We start from the raw sequence: 19,639 nt of genomic DNA on the forward strand, positions 1-19,639 counted from the left end.
AGGTTCCGTGGCAGAGGTGGGATTCGAACCTGGCACTCCCAGATCCTCTTTGGACAGGCTAACCACTACACCGTGTTGGCTTTATATAAACATACATAAAATAACATAAAAATATAAAATAAGGAAAAGATATAGAATAAACCAATAAGCCAGCCTTTCTGAAAGTGCCCAGTCCTAGCTCTCCTAACCGTTGTTCTCAACCCTTGGACTGGATTAAATGTATGAAAAGACCACGTGGTAGAGTCATACACATACCACTTTAAACTGCAGGTGGAAACACATTCGAAAATTGACTCCTTCCTCACGTGGGGAAAAAAATCCACCCATATGAATAATTTGCACTTCAGAGGGAATATTTTTAGCCTCGTCTTCATCCTGGAATGGGGATTTATTATGTGGGAAGCACTGAAATATAGAAAATGTGTTGTGTGTTACGTGCCGTCAAGTCATTTTCGACTTGTGGCAACCCCACAGGGTTTTCAAGGTCAAGGTTGGACAGAAGTGGTTTACCATTGCCGCCTTCTGTGCAGTACCAGTCAGGGTTAGTTGAATTGGCGCTGTAAATTTCTACGAAAGATCCTCCGCTAGTGCCGCCTTCCAGGACTGCTGCTGCCCAGTAGTTACTACCTTTCAGGGATTCCTCCCCTCCCATCACCATTGGAACTGTCCGTTCTCTTCTGCTGATGTGGCCATTGATCCCTGAAGGGGGTGGATGTAACTTAGCCTGGTGTCTCAGCTGTGACCATTCTACCTTGAGTGACTCTCCTAGGAGTTTAGACTCCTTAAGAAGAGCCCTGCTGGGTCAGACCAGTGGTCCATCTAGTCCAGCATCTTGTCACACACAGTGGCCAACCAGTTCCTCTGGAGGGCCAACAAAAGGCACAGAGGCTGAGGCCTTCCCCTGATGTTGCCTCCTGGCCCTGGGAGTCAGAAGCTTAGTGCCTCTGAATATGGAGGTTCCCCTCAGTCACCATGACCCCTTATGTATTAGAGCCAGTTTGGTGTAGTGGTTAAGCGTGCGGACTCTAATCTGGGAGAACTGGGTTTGATTGTCCACTCCTCTACATGCAGCTGCTGGGTGACCTTGGGTCAGCCACAGTTCTTGTAGAGCTGTTCTTTCGAGCAGTTCTCTGAGAGCTCTCTCAGCCCCACCCACCTCACAGGGTGTCTGTTGTGGGGAGAAGAAGGGAAGGAGATTGTAAACCACTCTGAGTGAAGGGCGGGGTATAAACCCAATTTCGTCTCTTCTTCTTTCAGCCTTGATGACACACACAAACCTCCTCACCAGGTTAAGGTGTGTGTTCAAGAGGAGTCAAATATATATTTTATTTATTTATTTATTTATCTTTCCATTTATATCCTGCCCTCCCCGAAGGCTCAGGGCGACTCACAAGGGGCATAAATGCCTGGTTAAAACAATGAACAATATAAAATAATATAAAATACAATATGCATAATACACTAAAAATCTGAATAATACCCACCCACACAGACTACACCACTTTCTTCACCTGCTGTCGTGAATTGTCCTTTTGCTTCCAGGTTTTGAACAAAGGTGACATTGTCTCTGCTAGCAGCGTGGCCCGTGGCTCTTTTACCGTGGTCCCCGTCCGCATCACGCCCAACCTGATGCCAACATTTCGGTTTGTGGCCTTTTACCGTGTGGGGGACGAAGTTGTGGCAAACTCCATCTGGGTGGATGTAGTTGACACCTGCGAAGGGAAGGTAAATAGTATTTGAAATGAGCTGCTCTTCCTTGTCATGGCTGGATGAAGGTGGATTAGGGTTATTAGCCTCATATCAGGGCCGGGAGTTCTTCCGGAATTACAGCTGGTCTCCAGACTACAGAGCTCAGTTCCCTTGGAGGGAACGGTAGTTTCAGAGGGTGGACTCTGGAATCACATCCCCATCGAACTCCCTCCCCTCCTCAGACTCTGCCTTCCCCAGGTGTCGCTCCCAAATGTCCAGGAATTTCCCAAGCTGAACTTGGTAACCTTAGGGTTAAGGTCGGGTGAGCGTTCTCCTGTGACCGAATGGGCCCGCCCACCGCCACTCAGCTGGGCAGTGGGAGAAAAATGGTGGTGGTGGGGAATGGGGAGTACAACAGCTGGCACTCGATGAGATGTCACTTCCCATGTGACCAGAAATAACATCATTGCATTGTTGGTGACACTCTAGCATCCAGTCAAAATACTACGGTTAAACCATAGAGTCCTGGCTGAATGCTAGAGCATCAACGGTGATGCCAGCAACGTAATTATGTGTTGCCAGCCTCATGTTGACAACCAGCCGCATGCTGGCAAACCTACAGCGACCATGTTTGTTGCTTCTGACCACCAGTGGTGGGCTCGGGACTGAAATGTTAGTAAGCATTGTGTGGAGAGTGACACTCTCTGGCTTTTCGATAAAAACAGAGTGAATAAATGGAATTTAGTTCAGACAGACCAACTAGGGGGGCCAGCTCTCCCACTATCCTTGGAGACCTCCCAGCAATCCCTCCTCCTCCTCCTCCTCTTCCTCCACCCCCTTCATGGGTTCCAAGGGTCAGCAAGGGAAAATGTGTGTGTGTGTGTGCTTGTGCATGATGTGATCTTATTTTTATCTTATCGTCTTTACTATTTTTACAGCCGGGGTCATACATAGTGCAATGTATTCAAAGCTGCCTTGAATGCAATGTGTGAAACTTCTAATTGAAATGTCATGTTGAGCTTCGTCCTGGGCTAGGATCCAAATACATCCAATCAGGTTACTAGCCCAGGAACTAACAGCCAGTCACTTTACAGCAAGCTCCCTGAGCGGGAACGTTCGTGATTGGTCCTTATGCGAGCAACCTCATAGGTTGATAATTGTACAGTAGGCGTGGCTATATTAGCCGGGAATGTTTAAAAGCAGGACTACTGCTATGGACAAGCTGAACCGTTCTGTTCTGGCTAGTTGATGTTGATCTGTATTCGAGTTGTGTTTGAGTTGACGAATAAAGCTGTGTTCTTGCTGAATCACTCTCCGACTGCTTTGTTAAGCGAGCGACTTAACACACAGCAAACTCTCGTCCCACAGGATAACATGGAAGAATGTAAAAGTTGCTACTGAAAAAATTGGTGTAGTGGTTAAGTGCGCGGACTCTAATCTGGGAGCACTGGGTTTGATTCCCCGCTCCTCTACTTGCACCTGGCTGGAAGACCTTGGGCAAGCCATAGTTCTTCCAGAACTGTTCTCTCAAGAGCAGTTCTCGAGAGAGCTCTCCCAGCCCCACCTACCTCACAGAGTGTCTGTTGTGGGGAGGGGAAGGGAAAGGGGTTGGTAAGCCGCTCTGGGAGACTCCTTTGGATAGTGAAGGGCGGGGTATAAATCCAATCTCCTCCTCCTCCTCCTCCTCCTCCTCCTCCTCTTCTTCTTCTCTTCATGTGATTTGACAACAGCTGCTAGAAATTTTGTGAATCCAGAAGTGCTTCATGCCGTTGGGGCAGTGCTCTAGGATTGGCCCTGAAATTTATGGCTTAACCGTAGAGTTCGGGTGAATCCTAGAGTGCTGTCCCTAACATCATGATGTCATTTCCAGTTTTTTGCCTGAAGCGATGTCACATGCCAGCGCACTGGTCCCCACCCCCTAAATCTTGGCAACCCTACAACAGACCAAAGAGTGATTCAGCCCTCAGCTCATTTGATTGCAGTGGGCTTAGACTGGAGTACCCCTGCATAGGATTACGCCATAAACAACTAGCGTGGAAGCCGTCTGCAACTATACAAAACTAGCATGCCAAGAAGGAGAGAAGGGGGGGAAGGTCCGTAGCAACACAGAATGCAGGGAGAAGGCCAGCTGAGACCCGGGAGAGAGCACAAATTGGGAAGCGGAAAAGACAGTAAGGTGTGGCGTATGAATAGCAAGGAGTGGCCGGGATTTTAAAAGCCATTTTCAAGGATGTCACAAGGTCTTGGGGAGGGTTGCCAGCTCTGGGTCGGGAAATAGAAAAAGAAGAGATTGGATTTATACCCTGCCCTTTACTACCCAAAGGAGTCTCAGAGGGGCTTACAATCTCCTTTCCCTTCCCCTCCCCACAACAGACACGGGGCTGAGAGAGCTCTTTTGAGGACTGCCCTTGAAAGAACAGCTCTGAGAGAACTTGTGACTGACCCAAGGTCACACCAGCTGGCTGCATGTGGAGGAGCGGGGAATCCAAGCTGGTTCTCCCAGATTAGAGTCAGTGCTCCTAACTACTACACCAAACTGGCTCTCTACCCTGAGATTTTGGGGGTGGAGCCTGAGGAAGGTGGAGCCGGGGGAGGGCAGGGACCTCAGTGGGGTACAGTGCCATAGAGTCCACCCTCCAAAGCAGCCATTTTCTCCAGGGGAACTGACCTTGACCGTCTGGAGATCAATTATTATAGTGGGATGACTCCTGGTACCCCCTGGAGGTTGGCAAGCCCTAGTCTCAGGCCCACCCCTAACTGTGTCCCTCTGACCTGCAGCTGCACCTCAGCACAAAAGAAACAGTCAGCCACCTGCGACCCCAGGATGTCCTGAGACTCACCATCACCACCGATGAGAGATCTTCCGTCTCGCTCGTCGCTGTGGACTCGGCTGTCTACGCCCTCAATCGGAAGAATCGCCTCACGCAGGGCAAGGTACCGCTGTGCTTCTCCCATGCGTCTTCCTTGTCTTCTCGTTCTCAGATGGGGTAGCCATGTTAATCCGGGGCAGCAAACTAAAACAGGAGTCCGGCGGCACCGTAGAGAGGAAAATCAATTTGGGTGCTCTTTGGAAGTACTCTTCCTGGGGAAACTAATGCGATTTGAGGAAGCTTCCCAGCAGGCGTTGGTACAGGGTGCATTTCTCCAGTGGGGCAAACGGTGACTCCCTGTGACCACTGCAGGTCGGGGAAATGGTGCGGTGTGGGCAGGATTAAGCTCCTCTCCCCACATGCCATGGTCTTGATCTGAATTGGGGGCCCACACAAACTTTGGAGTAGGGTTGGCAGATCTGGGTTGGAAAATACCTGGAGAGCAGTGTTTCCCTCTAAGCTGAGTTAGTGTGAGCTAGCTCACAGTTTTTTAGCCTCTGGCTCACACATTTCTGCCTTAGCTCAGGAAGGAGGGCTCCAGAGCAAACTAATTTATGCAGTAGCCAAATCGCTTGCTCACAACTTTAATGTCAGTAGCTCACAAAGTAGAATTTTTGCTCACAAGACTCCACACTTTCGAGGGAGCATTGCTGGAGAATTTGGGGATGGAGCCAGGAGAGGGTGGGGTTTGGGGAGGGAAGGGGCCTCGGCATGGGACAATGCCACAGAGTCCACCCTTCAAAGCAGCCATTTTCTCCAGGGGAGCTGATCTCTGTCAGCTGGAGGTCAGTTGTCAAAGCAGGAGGTCCCCAGGGCCCACCTGGAGGTTGGCAACCCTACTTTGGAGAAGAGTTCTCAGCACAAAACTGGCAACACATGTCTGATCACCAGGATAGAAGGAAAACATAGTTTCTTTTTTAAAAATTTACTTTATTAAATGATCACATTTCTCACTGAGACTCAAGGCAGATTACAAAACTTTGCAGGGCACAATAGGAACAGTATAAAACAGGGGTCCCCAACTTATTTGAGCCTGCAGGCACCTTTGGAATTCTGACACGGTGTGGCGGGTGCAGCCACAAAATGGCTGCTGCAGAAGGCGGAGCCATCCACAAAATGACTGCTGCAGCTTACCTTCAGTCGCTCAGTGAAGATCCGTGTGTTGTTGGGAGAGCTTCCGCCAAAGCAATTAAAAATATATATATATGCAGAGCCAGTGAAATCTCCGATGGCCAATCAGAAATCTTCCTGGGCAAAAATCCCACCTCACCTACTTTCTAGAAGCTAGGATTGCCAAGTCCCTCTGGGGGCGGGGAAACCCCCGCTCGAGAGGCCCGTTCCCCACCGGCCCACATTGGGCCACTGGGGGGAACCCCGCCCCCAAAGTGCCAGATGTGCCTGGCACGATGACGCCACCCGGAGGTGACATCATCATATCAGGCATGTTGCGGGGGCACACTCTATTATTCGAGGGAAAACTCTATGGTTTCCCCTCAAATGATTGTGGCCCCGCCCCCAACATGCCTGACGCATTGACGTCATTTCCGGGTGGCTTCCGGCAGGGTCCTGGACTCCCCCTGCTAAAGCCGAGGTAAGACTTGGCAACCCTACTAGAAGCACTTGACGGGCACCAGGGGAATTGTTGGTGGATGCCATGGTGCCCGTGGGCACCACGTTGGGGACTCCAGGTATAAGACAGATCATAAACATTGCAGTTAGATAAGACTGCAAAGTTATATAACGATGCAATAGAAACAGTACAAGATATGACAAAAGAAATGCAAAACCTGGGTTATAGAAATTAGAAAACAAAAACAAGAAATGCACACAGTAAACAGTGCCATATAACATACAGCCCATATCCCTTTATTAAAACATCCACCTGAACAAATCCAGTTTTACTACCACGCTGTTGTTTTTACAAAAATGCCATGTAGTGAGGCCCCGAGTTTAATGCCAGGTCACAATGGATGCAGGAAAAGGCCAGATAATCATGAACTGCTTTATTATTATTAATCATAATGATTCTCACTTTTGAAAATGTATATGCTGCCTCTTCAAGACACCTGCTTGGGGCAGCTTGCATCTAAAACAATAAAACGCAACCAACAAGCCAATAAAAACAACACGGGGGGGGGGATATCAGACAGGACAGGATTTGCTGCATGAATTGATGCAACATTGTTTTCCCCCGCCCCGCCCCGCCCCGCGGCTTGTAATAAGGAGGAAGCGTTTTAGAATACCCTATCGGGCCACCTCTCTTTCAGACAGAGTCGAATTGTAACTCAAAAGGAAAGGCTGCTAAACAAAGTGCAGGGACAATCAGCTTCCAAGTTCCATTTGAGGTTTTTTTACTCCTCCCATGATAAGGGATTCCCAGGGCCCAAGGCGGGGTTAATCCTGTCCACCATTGATGACTGTATCAAAACAGTCAGTATTCTCAGTGCTATAAAGTCTAATCCAGTATTCAAATATGCTGCTAACCCTACTATGCTTGTAGTTTTCTGTGTGGATAACACACTACGGCAAAATTTGTTTTTCCTACTTTTTCCCTACCTGCCATGTGGCAAAAAGCAACGTACACGTACAAAGTGCTAGTTTTGACCCTTAAAGTCTGTATGGCTCGGGGGTGCACTGGGGGCGGCGACACCAGAAGGTAGCCTCGCCTAGTGTGTAAAAAAACCAGGCACCGGCCCTGGGGATGCCAGCCTCCAGGTGAGAACTGGGGATTCCCTGGAATTACAGCTCCTCCCCAGACTACAGAGACGACAGAGACCATAGAATCATAGAATCACACAGTTGGAAGAGGCCATACAGGCCATCCAGTCCAACCCTCTGCTCAATGCAGGATCAGTTCCCCTGGAGCAAATGGGTGCTTTGGAGGGGGGACTCTGTGGCAATGTACCCCGCTGAGGCCCCTCCCCTCCCCAGGCTCCACCCCCGAATCTCCAGGAGTTTCCAAACTTGGAGCTGGCAAGCCTACTCCACCCCCCATCTCTTGCCAGTGGCCGGGGGGACCTGGAAACCGAGAATGACACTGAATACCTCCAGGGGTCATTTCGTAGAAAAAGAGGTGTAGGAGCTCATTAGCATAACTTATTAGCATAACTTATTTGCATATGCCACTAGGGTTGTCAAGTGTATCTTCGCCGGGAGCAGGGGGCTCCCGGCCGGCGTCCGGTGCATGGTGCACGCACGTCACCCAGAAGTGACGGGAGGATGCCAGGCACACTGGGGGCAGGGCCACGGCCATACAAGGGAAAACCATAGAGTTTTCCCTTGTATGGCCGTGGCCCTGCCCCCAGTGTGCCTGGCATCCTCCCGTCACTTCTGGGTGACGTGCGTGCACCATGCACCGGACGCCGGCCGGGAGCCCCCTGCTCCCGGCGAAGATACACTTGACAACCCTAGTGGCATATGCAAATAAGTTATGCTAATAAGTTATGCTAATGAGCTCCTACACCTCTTTTTCTACGAAATGACCCCTGGAGGTATTCAGTGTCATTCTCGGTTTCCAGGTCCCCCCGGCCACTGGCAAGAGATGGGGGGTGGAGTAGGCTTGCCAGCTCCAAGTTTGGAAACTCCTGGAGATTCGGGGGTGGAGCCTGGGGAGGGGAGGGGCCTCAGCGGGGTACATTGCCACACCTCTACTCCTTTTTAACTTTTGGCCCTGCGTTCCCTTCCCCACCCTGGCAGCTGGAGAAAAAAGGATCGATCGCCATCCGGATTGGTTGTTTTATTAATGCATTGTAATAATTTTATCATGTTGATTGTATTTTATCTGTTTTAATGCTGTAAATCGCCCAGGGCGATTCGGAAATCTAAATAACAATAACGATGATGATGATGACGATGACGATGCTGGCTGCCTGATTGTCCTGTTGTGAAAGGTTTTTGGTGTTTGGGGGAGATTGCTTGGACTGCCCCCAGTGATCCAAAGAGAAAGTTTAGCTCAAAGTCCTAAAACTAAAGTGAGGTCTATGTATTTTCAGAAACCTTTCTGTTTCACGTCCTACCACCCAATGGCATAAATTTACATCCACTGCCCCATCCTTTCCATGTCCACTTTTCTCTCCTTCTTCCTGGAACCAGGTCTTCCAGGCCATGGGAAGTTACGATCTCGGCTGCACAGCTGGCAGTGGGGAAGACTCCCTCGGCGTTTTTTGGGATGCTGGACTCTCCCTCCGGGCAGGCGAACGGTACAGCCCGCTCCGAACAGGTGAAATGCAAGGGTCGTAAAAGAAAGGGTGCAGTTTGGGAGTGTAAGCCACAGGCGATTCTTGTCACATCCCGTTCTCAGTATCCCGCCTCGTTCTTTCTTGTTCCCACAGCCCATGGGTGCAAAGCAGATGTTTCCCGGAAGAAGCGTTCATTGGAGATCCAAGTCCAACTCCAGGAGAGGCGTGAGTGATGGGAGGGAAAGGGAGGAAGAAGACGGGGGTTTCGGGGGGGGGGGAATCAGTGCATGCATACATCATACCAGGCTCCGCCTCCCCCACATTATGGTATGTCTTTTCCCTTCTCTTTCTTTCCAAACGAAAGGAAAGGACCTAGAACAGACATCCCCAACGTGGTGCCCACGGGCACCATGTTGCCCACGAACACCTTTCCTGACATCCACCAAGGGTTTTTTAAGAGGGGGGGGCTTTTGCCCAGCAGGGCTTCTGCTAAGAAGCATGTATGCAAGATAACATTTTCAAACAATGTGTTTGTTTTAAAAGGCATCCTGTTAAGCAGAGCACCTGCTTAAGAGTTGCGATTAGAGCTATGAATGACCTCACTCCCTGACACTTTGTGGTTGGCCCCGCCTCCTACAGCAGCCATTTTGTGGTTGTGCCCACTGCCATTAGTCGGAATTTGAAAGGTGCTCACAGGCTAGAAAGGGCTGGGGACCCCTGGCCTAGAAGAATTGGCCTAAACCCGTGGAAAGCAGAGTACAAAATACCTGGCTGCTTCTCTTTTGATAGGTGTCCACTCACTTTTCTGTCTTCTTTCCTAACCGCTCCCCCCCCCCCCCACACCAACTATTCAGATTCCAAGTTACAGAGTTGCTGTCGGGACGGCATGGTGCTGATCCCCATGTCCTTAACGTGTGAGCAGCGGGCCGAGCGGATCAAGGGAGAGTGCTATACCGCCTTCCTGGACTGTTGCCGGTATGCTGCCAAACTACGACGCAAATCTGGGGGTACCCGTGGTCTTGCTAGGGGTGAGTAGAGAGCCCGGAACCAGAAAAAGGAGTTTTTTATACCCCACTTTTCTCTACTTTAAGGAGGTCCTTTCCACATTTGCCTGCCACTCTGGATTCTCTCAGTAAAGTCGAGGCAATTCGGAGTCTCAAAGTGGCTTACAATCGACTTCCCTTCCTCTCCCCACAACAGGCACCTTGTGAGGAAAATGAGGCTGAGAGAGTTGTGAGAGAACTGGGACTGGCCCAAGGTCACCCTGCACCATGCGACACGTGGAGAAGGAAAGGGGAAGCAACCCCCCCCCCCAGTTCTCCAGATTAGAGTTTCCTGCTCTTAATCACGCTGGTTCTCATTCTGGCACCCAGCTTTTCAATCACTGTAAAAGGTAAAGGTAAAGGTTCCCTTGCTCGAAAGCCAGTCGAATCCGACTCTAGGGTTGCGGTGCTCATCTCCGTTTCCAAGCCGAAGAGCCAGCACTGTCCGAAGACGTTTCCGTGGTCATGTGGCCGGCATAACTAAACACCAAGGTGCACGGAACGCGGTTACCTTCCCACCAAAGTGGTCCCTATTTATCTACTTGCAATTTCTTGCTTTCGAACTGCTAGGTTGGCAGGAGCTGGAACTAGAGACGGGAGCTCACTCCATCATGCGGTACACTCAGGTCTCAAACTGCTGAACTACTGACCTTCCCCAGCCTGCAGTTCAGCGTCTTAACCACTTGAGCCACCGCAGCTCAAAATTTCAATCACTGCCTTGATCGCAAATTCTTCACTGACTTTAACTACTTTTATCCAAAATTCAGCTTTTTGTCTGTGGTGGAAGAGTCCAATAACGTATGCATGTAATACGAAATATTTTTCAGCCTACGAAGTATTCCACAAGTGGTTTTGTTCTTTCATCTACCTCGGTGCCAGATCTTGGGTCCAAGTACTCTCGCAAAAATCCCGTGGTAGCAAGATTTATTTATTGAGAGTTACAGGTCATCCAAGCATATGCAGAGTTTGTGTTGGAACTGCCGGCCTCAGGCTCAGGCGAAACCTATACAGAGTGTGGGACCACCCCTGGGTCCTCAACAATGCTCCCTCTAAGCTGTGGAGTCTTGTGAGCAAAAATTCTACTTTGTGAGCTGCTGGCATTAAAGTTGTGAGCAAGAGATTTGGCTACTGCATAAATCAGTTTGCTCTGGAGCCATCCTTCCTGAGCTAAGACAAAAACGTGTGAGCCAGGGGCTACAAAACTGTGAGGTAGCTCACACTAACTCAGCTTAGAGGGAACACTGGCTCCTCAAGTGCCGATTGTCAATTCCCATACAGCCCGCCAAAGCTTCAAGCTCAGTCTCATAGCCACCCCCCAGCACCTGCAAACTAACGTTTACATTATCTATGCTGCAAGGTCATGCAGACCCGGCTACAAGAGCTAGGCCAGCGAAGCAGAGATTCACACCCGCACTCACTCCAAAAGAATGCACATAAACTAAAGCGGTGGGAAGAATCGGAGGGGAAGAAAGGAGTTAACCCTTGACGGAACAGTGGAACAGTGTCAGCGGGAAACAACACATGACAAGCGAGGCACAAGCTTGACACTTGGAAAGGCAGACTGGCTTGTTCAGACTAGATTGTTCGAACTTTGGCTTTGTTCAGACCGGGCTTCCAAGTGCCATCTTGGGCCCCTGGATGAAGATATATCCCCCCCCCCCAATTTGACCCTGATCTGAACCAAGCATGATAACAAAACAGATCACTTGGCTTGCTGCATCTAAAGCAATAAAAGGATCCGTGTGCCCCTCTGTCCGTCTATTTCTGACATCAGAAAATCATGCTAGGTGTTTGAAAATTGGTCACCGACCTCAGGAAGATGATAGGAGTGACAGTGCCAAAAATGAAAGGATCACAACATCCTGGGACTAGGTTATCTCCTTAATAGATAACAAGTAATATGAGATTTTAAGCAACCTGTCACATGTCTCTAATATTCAAATCCTCAGTCTGCTGCGGAAGGTTGCTGGGCTGCAAACTCTCACTCGGGCTTACCTCACAGGGGTGTTGTGAGGATAAAATGGCATGGAGGACAACAATGGAAGCTGCTTTAGGTCCCCATTTAGAAGGAAGACATTATATTTGTTAAAAGGCTAACTTGGCCTACAGTTCACCAAAAAGGGATGATTGCATGATTCATTATTGAAAGTATATTCTAGAAAGGGAAACCATTTTAACTGGAAGTTAGAGTGCCCATACTGAGTTGAGAAAATAGAAACCTTATCTGATAACTTGTCCATAGAATATAACTCCCAGAGTTTATTATACCATTGTGAAAGAGTCAAATTATTTGTACTTTTCCAAGTATTGGCTATGACTGTCTTCAAATCTGTTCAGGTTCCAAAGAAATATTATGATATAGTTCATATGATGTAATACCAGAAGGTCCATTTTTGGTTGTAATTGGTTTAGAAAATAGCCTTTATGATTGTTTTGTTGTTGTTTTCTCTCCTTTTTGTTGTTGATTGTTTTTAACTCCCAATTACTTTAGAGTTATGTTGTTGTAGTAAAGTTGTATATTATAAAACTAAAATAAAAATTTATATTGGGGAAAAAAGGGATGGTTGCTGTGGCTGTTGCTTCATCAGGTACTGCTGCAGCTCTTTTGGCAGGATGAGGAAATGCTTATTCAGTATTCAAACTACTGTTAAATGTTGCGGGCAGAATGGCCAGGGGTAGGGTTGCCAACGTCCAGGTGGTGTCCGGAGATCTCCCGGAATTACAGCTGACCTCCAGACGACAGAGATCAGTTCCCCTGGAGAAAATGGCTGCTTTGGAGGGTGGACTCTGTGGCATTGCATCCCAGCTGAGGTCCCTCCCCTCCTGGAACCCCACCTTCCCCAGGATCCAACCCCCCCCCCTTCAAATCCCCTAGTATTTCCTAGCCCAGAGCTGTCAACCCTAACCAGGGGCACCTGAAGTTACCTCACAGGGTTGTTGTGAGGATCAAAGGGATGGGGGGGGGAGAATCCATGTGTCACATTCTGAAAAATGAAACTAAACCTCGTGGCACCTTAAAGACCAACAATATCTATTTCTGCAGTGCTCTTTTTGTAGAAAGCCCAGCAGGAACTCATTAGTATAATAGGCCACACCCAACAGCAGAAACTCATTAGCATATTAGGCCACACCCCTGACAGCACAGCTCATTAGCACATTAGGCCGCACCCCCATGTTACCAGAAGTGTGGTTATCCAGCCACACCCACCTTTTGCTTGTTATTCTGTTTACCTTCTTTGTTGTCCAAACCCAGGGCTTTTTGCATGTTAGGCCACACACCCCTAATTGTAGCCAATCCGAATGAGCTTCTGCTGTTGGGTGTGGCCTATTATGCTAATGAGTTCCTGCTGGGCGTGGCCAGCTTGGGAGCCAGCCGGAACTCCGTTCCTGTGCGTTCCTGCCCAAAAATAGCCCTGTTCCGTATGAGTCTCCCTCAGTCACAGCCCACTTCGTCAAACAGAGTACCATACTGAAGAATTTTTATGAGCAGGCGGTGGGGGGTGGGGGGGTGTGAACTATGGAATGAGGCTTTCAAATGTAAATCTCAGCGTAAGGAGGGGAAAGGGAAGAACTGATATGTCCTGAAATCTTTGGAAGGAAGAGCAGGATAAACAGAATGCGCAGAAATATGGTACTGTTCTGCATAATCTTTGCGCTGTGATGGATGGTGGGTCTTTATATGCAAAGATTAGGTGCTTGGAACACCTGAGGGGCATGTTGCCGTTCTCACCTTGGGATCTCCTCTCTCCACACAGCTGAAGGCCTAGAGGAGGACGAGGATTTTTTTGATGACGAATTCATTCAAGTCCGGAGCGTCTTCCCTGAGAGCTGGCTGTGGAAAACGTACACTGTGGACACAACACAGACGTGAGTGGGCCAGAGGACTTTCCTAAGCGTTCCTTCCTCCCTTCCGTGCTCTGGTTGGGGGTAGAAATGCTCCAGTTATCAGATTCTGGGCTTCGGGTGACATTAGATCAGGAGGCAGAGTGGCAAAGCTGATGTCCCGAGTCCCCGGGCCCAGTTCCTGAGGGGGAAATGTTTCCCCACACCAGCCAGGCATCCAGGCAAGCAGCCGGGCAAGGCCTACACAGAAGCCTAAAACAAAAATCAGAACCCAAAGGTTCCCCATTTCTTTCCAGCATGCTACCCTGCCGCTGGGGTTCCCCATCTCCTCTGGTAAATGAGGCCTTGTTTGTCTCCCACAGGGAAATGTTGCTGCTCCCGGACTCCATCACCACCTGGGAGATCCAGGCAGTAAGCATGTCACATGGCAAAGGTAAACAGAACGCTACCTATTTCTGCCAGGCATTGAAGCAAACTCACAAAAACACCTTCTTTTGATTATCCTTTCCTTCCCGTTACACAGAGATTCATGTTCATCTGTTGGAACATCCATCTCTTCCTTTACTCTCCTTTAGAACAAGGTTTGAGACCAGTGATACCTTTGAGACCAACGAAGTCTTATTCCTGGTCTAAGCTTTCATGTGCACGCACATTTCTTCAGATACTAACCTTGTGTCCTTCTATCCGTCTTCTACAAATTCTCAGGTTAGGAGTGCTGGTTTGGAGACCAGGCTAGTAGCTGAGACAGGGTTGCCAAGTCACCTTCTCTTTGCGGCGGGGGAGACTTTGTTCCGTTCCTGGATATTCTGTACCATAGAGTTTTCAGGGCGATTGCTAGAGCATCGCCCGGCGACATGCCCAGCATGATTACGTCACTTCCGGGTGACGTCATGGCGCCAGGCACGTCGGCCTGATCTGGCCACTTTGGGGGTGGGGTTCCCCCTCCAGCTGGATCCAGACTGGCGGATTGGGGGCCCTTTTGGCGGGGGAATCCCCACCCCCCGGGGGGACTTGGCAACCCTAAGCTGAGATGAGTGGTGAGTGTGTGGACAGTCTTTGACAGCATCTGGAGGCCTTCTTCAAATGTGCGTGAAAAGTACGCAGATGGATGAGTGATTCAGCTAATGTACTTTTATTCAGCAAGAACAAGACAAAGCAGCCGGCTCGCAGGCCGGCTTATATGCCCCCAAGGAAAACACACCCACACACACCCAACACCCGTGAATGGTCTATCTACAGTGATTAGATTATCCCTAGGGACCCTAGGTTCCTGATTGGCAGGGAACTAGGATCCAAACGGCTATTGTGTTCTGGAGCGAAGCTCAGGTACTTCGCCTGACCGCATGCGGGACCGGCCGAAACTGGATCGCGCACATGGCCGGGTCAGGACACAACAGTGCGAGAAAGAGAGAGCAAGGTGGTGGAAAGCCACAGAGTGAATTGCACCAATTCTGACTTCAGGGGGAGATACATGGAGGATCACATTTTTGGAATGTTCCTGCAAAAAGAAAACAGGCTCACAAGTGAAGGGAGGAATCAATATTTGTATGTGCCATGCTAGGTTTCTAGCCGCATGGATATTCTTTTTTAATGTGACTGAACGTCCTGAGCCGGAAGGCAGCTTGAAGTGGTCTGGCCCAGTCCATTCTATTTATTTATTTATTAAAATATTTCCATCCTGTGTTTCTCCCACACAGCAGGACCCAAGATGGTTTATGCTTACCCTAAACAAACATGACAATAAATAGCATTAATGTTTTCATGTGACAGTCCTCTCTCTGACAAAAGACCTTTCAGTGCCTCAGATGCACTGGAGGGAAGGGCTGAACATCTGGTCTTCTTCCCCCTCCCTGGCCGGCCAGCCCTCTCTCACACCACAGGGATGTGCTAATTCATCACCAGCCTGAAGCTTTATAGGGCCAGTTGAAGCCCCATTGGCTCTTTGTGACCTCTGACCCCTGAATAGTACCTGCCATGCCACCTTCCATACAGACAGGAAAGACAGTATTCCATTCATCTATCTGTCCATCCTTCTCCCTCTCCAATCTTCCTTTTGCCGATGCTCATTTGGATTTGCCTTCTCAGGGATCTGCGTCTCAGAACCTCTCCGGGTCAAAGTCTTCCAAGAGTTCCACATCTCTCTGAGGATGCCGTACTCGGTGAAACGCTTTGAACAGATAGAGCTGCGCCCGGTCCTGTACAATTACCTGCCTGACCCGATCAAGGTAAGGGGAAAGCCATGTAGCACTTCCCCCTCCGTCCTTTGCTTGGTTTGCGGTTCCCCCAGGCCGTATCGAACGGTCCAGAATTACTCCCCTCTTTATCATCTTCTAGCGCACAAACTCAAAGATGGATCTTATTCTCCTAACACTTGTGCTACGTATGTTCTTGAAGACCGATAATTTCTAACCGAGCTTGAGAGAGAGAGGCTTTACTTCCTATGTTACACACACATAGAGAATTCTTTCATCCCGTTTTCAACTGTGGTCAGACAGGGCGCACTGGACTTTGAAGCCATACAGAATCTCTCAAAAACCTGTTTAGCCCAGGCAGAAGTTGGGATTGAACACAATACAAGTAGGGATCTCTCTTTCAAATTGCCTTCAGCCTTCTGAAAAACAAAAAAACAAAAGTATCTGCTTGGATCCACTGGAGAATTTGCCTGGGATTTTTGCCAGTTCCCTGGCCCCCCATTCCCATTGCAGACCTGATTCTGTGATCATGCTGTCTCCTTGAAGTCCACTAGGAGGAGCCATTGGGGGAGGCATTTTGGAGGGAGGGAGGCAGGAAATCCTTTCTCTCCACAAAAACCTTCCAGAGGAACCAGACCAACAAGAGTCTCCAGCGAACGGCAGTCCGTTTAGACCTAGAATCATAGAGTTAGAAGGTACCTCCAGGGTCATCTAGTCCAACCCCTGCACAATGCAGGAAATCCACAAATACCTCCCCCCCCACACACACCCCCAGTGAGTGACCCCTGCTCCATGCCCAGAAGATGCCAAAAAACCTCCAGGATCTCCAGTCAAACGCGCCTGGAGAAAAAGAGCTTCCTGACCCCAAAGTGGCGATCAGCATTTCCCTGGACATGTCAGAAAGGGCCACAAGATCCGAGCACAGATGCAACCCTTCCTGCCCTCCCTTCTCATGATCTGCCTAAGTTCACAGACCTGATCTATGGACGCTGTTCAGAGTCCTAGGGCTGTGCTGTTTTAGTGGAGGGGGGGAATGGCCCTCCCGGTATGTAGAAAACGAGCCCATGATTTATTCCCTTCATTTATCCCTGACTTTTCTTCTCACGGGGAACCCAGAGTGGGCTGCAGCATTCTCCTCTTCTCCATTTCCTTCTCCGAATAGCCCTCTGAGGTGGGTTAGGCCGAGAATGCGTGACTGGCTCAAGGTCCACCCACCCAGGAAGCTTTCGTGGCAGAGTTGGGATTTGAACTGGGGTCTCTCAGATCCCAGTCCAATACTCTAACCATTATGCAGAGTTGGCTCTCCCTCTATTAAGGAGAAGGCTAGGGTAGAACAGCATTTCCCGGTTACGTTACTTCTCCATGGACAGGGAGTTGGGGGGAGGGGTTGGTGAAGGAATTATTCAAACATGCAGTTGCCCTAGAGTCACCATTCTCCAGTTGGGGGCTTGTGAGCTCCTGGCCACCGCTGGCCAGCTGGCTGTTGAGAGGAAATCCCCCCCCCTCAAATGGTGACATCACCGGAAGTAAAACATGACGTGCCTTCGTTACCTGGAAACAATGTAGGCACATTGGTGATGTCGGGGGCAACACTCTGGTTTTTGGAGAAAACTCTATGATCTGATTCTTTTGAACTATGGTGCTGGAGAAGACTCTTGAGAGTCCCTTGGACTGCAAGAAGATCAAATCAGTCAATCCTAAAAGAAATCAACTCTGACTGTTCCCTGGAAGGCCAGATAATGAAACTGAAGCTCAAATACTTTGGCCACCAAATGAGAAGGGAGCACTCACTGGAGAAAACCCTGAGGCTGGGAAAGATTGAAGGTCAAAGAAGACGGGGACGGCAAAGGATGAGATGGCTAGACAGTGTCATAGATGCAACAAACATGAAATTAAGCCAACTTCAGAAGACGGCGGAAGACAGGAAGGCCTGGCGTGATCTTGTCCATGGGGTCGTGAAGAGTCGAACTCGACTGTGCGACTGAACAACAACAACTATGATCTGAGGCTGGTTTTACCATAGAGTTTTGCCCAAAAACCAGTGTGTTGTGCCCGACATCATTGACATGCCTACATTACTTCTGGGTGATGTAGGCACATCCTGTGATGTCACTTCCTGCTCCCAGAACATCCTCCCCCCATCTCCCCGCCAGCATTTCCAATGGAGCTGGCAACCCTAAATTCCCCATACTTGCCTGCAAACTGAAATTACCCCAGATTTGCCTTCAGAGGGTAAAACTGGCTCCTGCCCAATTAATTAACAACGCTAAATTAAATGTATAAAAGTAACGAATAACCCAGACGTTCTCCCTTTCCCCTTTTAGGCCTTCGTATATCTGGAGCCTGCTGAGGGCATCTGCTCTCCGGCCACGGTGGGCCCAGCAAGGAAGCAGCAGGTGGAGGTGCCAGGGAACTCGGCAGTCCCCATCCCGTTTGTTCTGGTGCCCATGGGAGCACACAACATCCCCATCACGGTTGTTGCCCATGGCGGCTGGGGGGCTGGGGACAAGGTGACGAAGCTGCTGCGGGTTGAGGTAAGGCTCTTCCGTTGCACAAGATGTTCCTCCACTTCCAGACGTGGCAATTTTCAACAAAGCTCTTCATGTGGTGCTGGCTACCAGTGGGAGCCATTTGGGGATGGGAAGCAATGTTGTAATGTCACTCCCACTTGGTATCAGGAAGTGACATTACAACATGCCAGGAATCCGTCAGTCTCTGATGGATGAATTCCTAGAGTGGCGTGATGTCACTTCCAGATACAAACCAGAAGTGATGTCACAGGTCATCGTCTGGTGTCAGTCACTCTCTGCCCTTGCACCTTACCCGCCGGAGTGAAGAGGCCTAGTGGAGCCTGGAGCCTGACTGCCCCTGGGAAAACAGGAAGCCTACGCAGCGCAAAATGAACACATCAATTCCATGCACAAATTTGCTTAGCACTCACTAATACATCGGCACCCCGTGTATTTCACTGTGTGTTCGTGTGCCACCTGTCAGCAAGCTGCCATGGTGTTCTGTGTTGGTTGTATCTCTGTACAGTTACTAACCCCCCCCCCTGCCTGGGCGCCACTATTTTACTCTGCTGTAATGCCTAAGCCAAACAACTGGAGGATGTATTGGGGGAGTACGCTTGACTGCCAGCTTGTTGCTTTTAGAGCCTGGGAACTGCACCTGTATTATGTCTGGAGATAGCCTGGTTCTCAGGGAATGAGCGCGCAACCGTTTCCTTTCACCCGCCAGCGGGAAAGTGACCCATTGGTTCTGTACCTGGTTCAAATCCCTTTATTATGCTTGCCCTAACCGTTTGTAGTCAGTTCTAACAAAGAACGTGTTTGAGTGTCTTTCCAACGCTTTGAAATAAATTTTGCTTTTCTTTAAAACGTGGATTTATTCTCGATGCTTGGGGATCCAACATATTGTTAGAACTCTCAATCTTCCTATCGTCCCGAATCTGACTTGATCATGAGCGGGGCAGAGGGAAACCTACCTACAACGGAGGGGGACACGGGATCGGTCCCTACAACCTCCACATCGTTGATCACCACGACCACCATACCTACGTCGAGTGCGGTGGGGGGAGCGATTCCCCGGTTACCTGCGTACCTGTCTTGGCCGCCTCCAACCCCTTCGCGCTGGGGCCCGCGGACGGTACCGGCGCAGGATGATTGGACTTTGTATAATGCCAAAGGCACCAGAGAAGTTTACTCCCGCCGAGGCAGATCCGGGATGTACCGACGGGAAGTCGAAGACTGGATGTTTGAACCCCTGGGGGAAGGGGCCCGGGCGGGAACCCAGGAGGGTGCTTCGGCCCCTCCGAGTGAGGGAGA

The 19,639-nt window shown here is 49.6% G+C and overlaps 1 protein-coding gene across 1 annotated transcript in view; it reads left to right on the top strand.

Annotated features, from left to right (window-relative positions):
- LOC107114004 (complement C4-like) overlaps nt 1-19,639 on the top strand; it is a 98,181-nt gene that overhangs the window by 38,455 nt on the left and 40,087 nt on the right. The window contains exons 13-21 of the mRNA XM_015415423.1: nt 1,543-1,725; nt 4,468-4,623; nt 8,652-8,778; nt 8,891-8,959; nt 9,574-9,765; nt 13,536-13,647; nt 13,986-14,056; nt 15,709-15,848; nt 18,140-18,349. Of these exons, the coding sequence (XP_015270909.1) occupies nt 1,543-1,725; nt 4,468-4,623; nt 8,652-8,778; nt 8,891-8,959; nt 9,574-9,765; nt 13,536-13,647; nt 13,986-14,056; nt 15,709-15,848; nt 18,140-18,349 (1,260 nt within the window). The remainder of the gene's footprint in view (nt 1-1,542; nt 1,726-4,467; nt 4,624-8,651; nt 8,779-8,890; nt 8,960-9,573; nt 9,766-13,535; nt 13,648-13,985; nt 14,057-15,708; nt 15,849-18,139; nt 18,350-19,639) is intronic.

This window comes from Gekko japonicus, unplaced genomic scaffold (assembly GCF_001447785.1).
Source record: "Gekko japonicus isolate JY-2015 unplaced genomic scaffold, Gekko_japonicus_V1.1 scaffold1234, whole genome shotgun sequence".
Classification (NCBI taxonomy): domain Eukaryota; kingdom Metazoa; phylum Chordata; class Lepidosauria; order Squamata; family Gekkonidae; genus Gekko; species Gekko japonicus.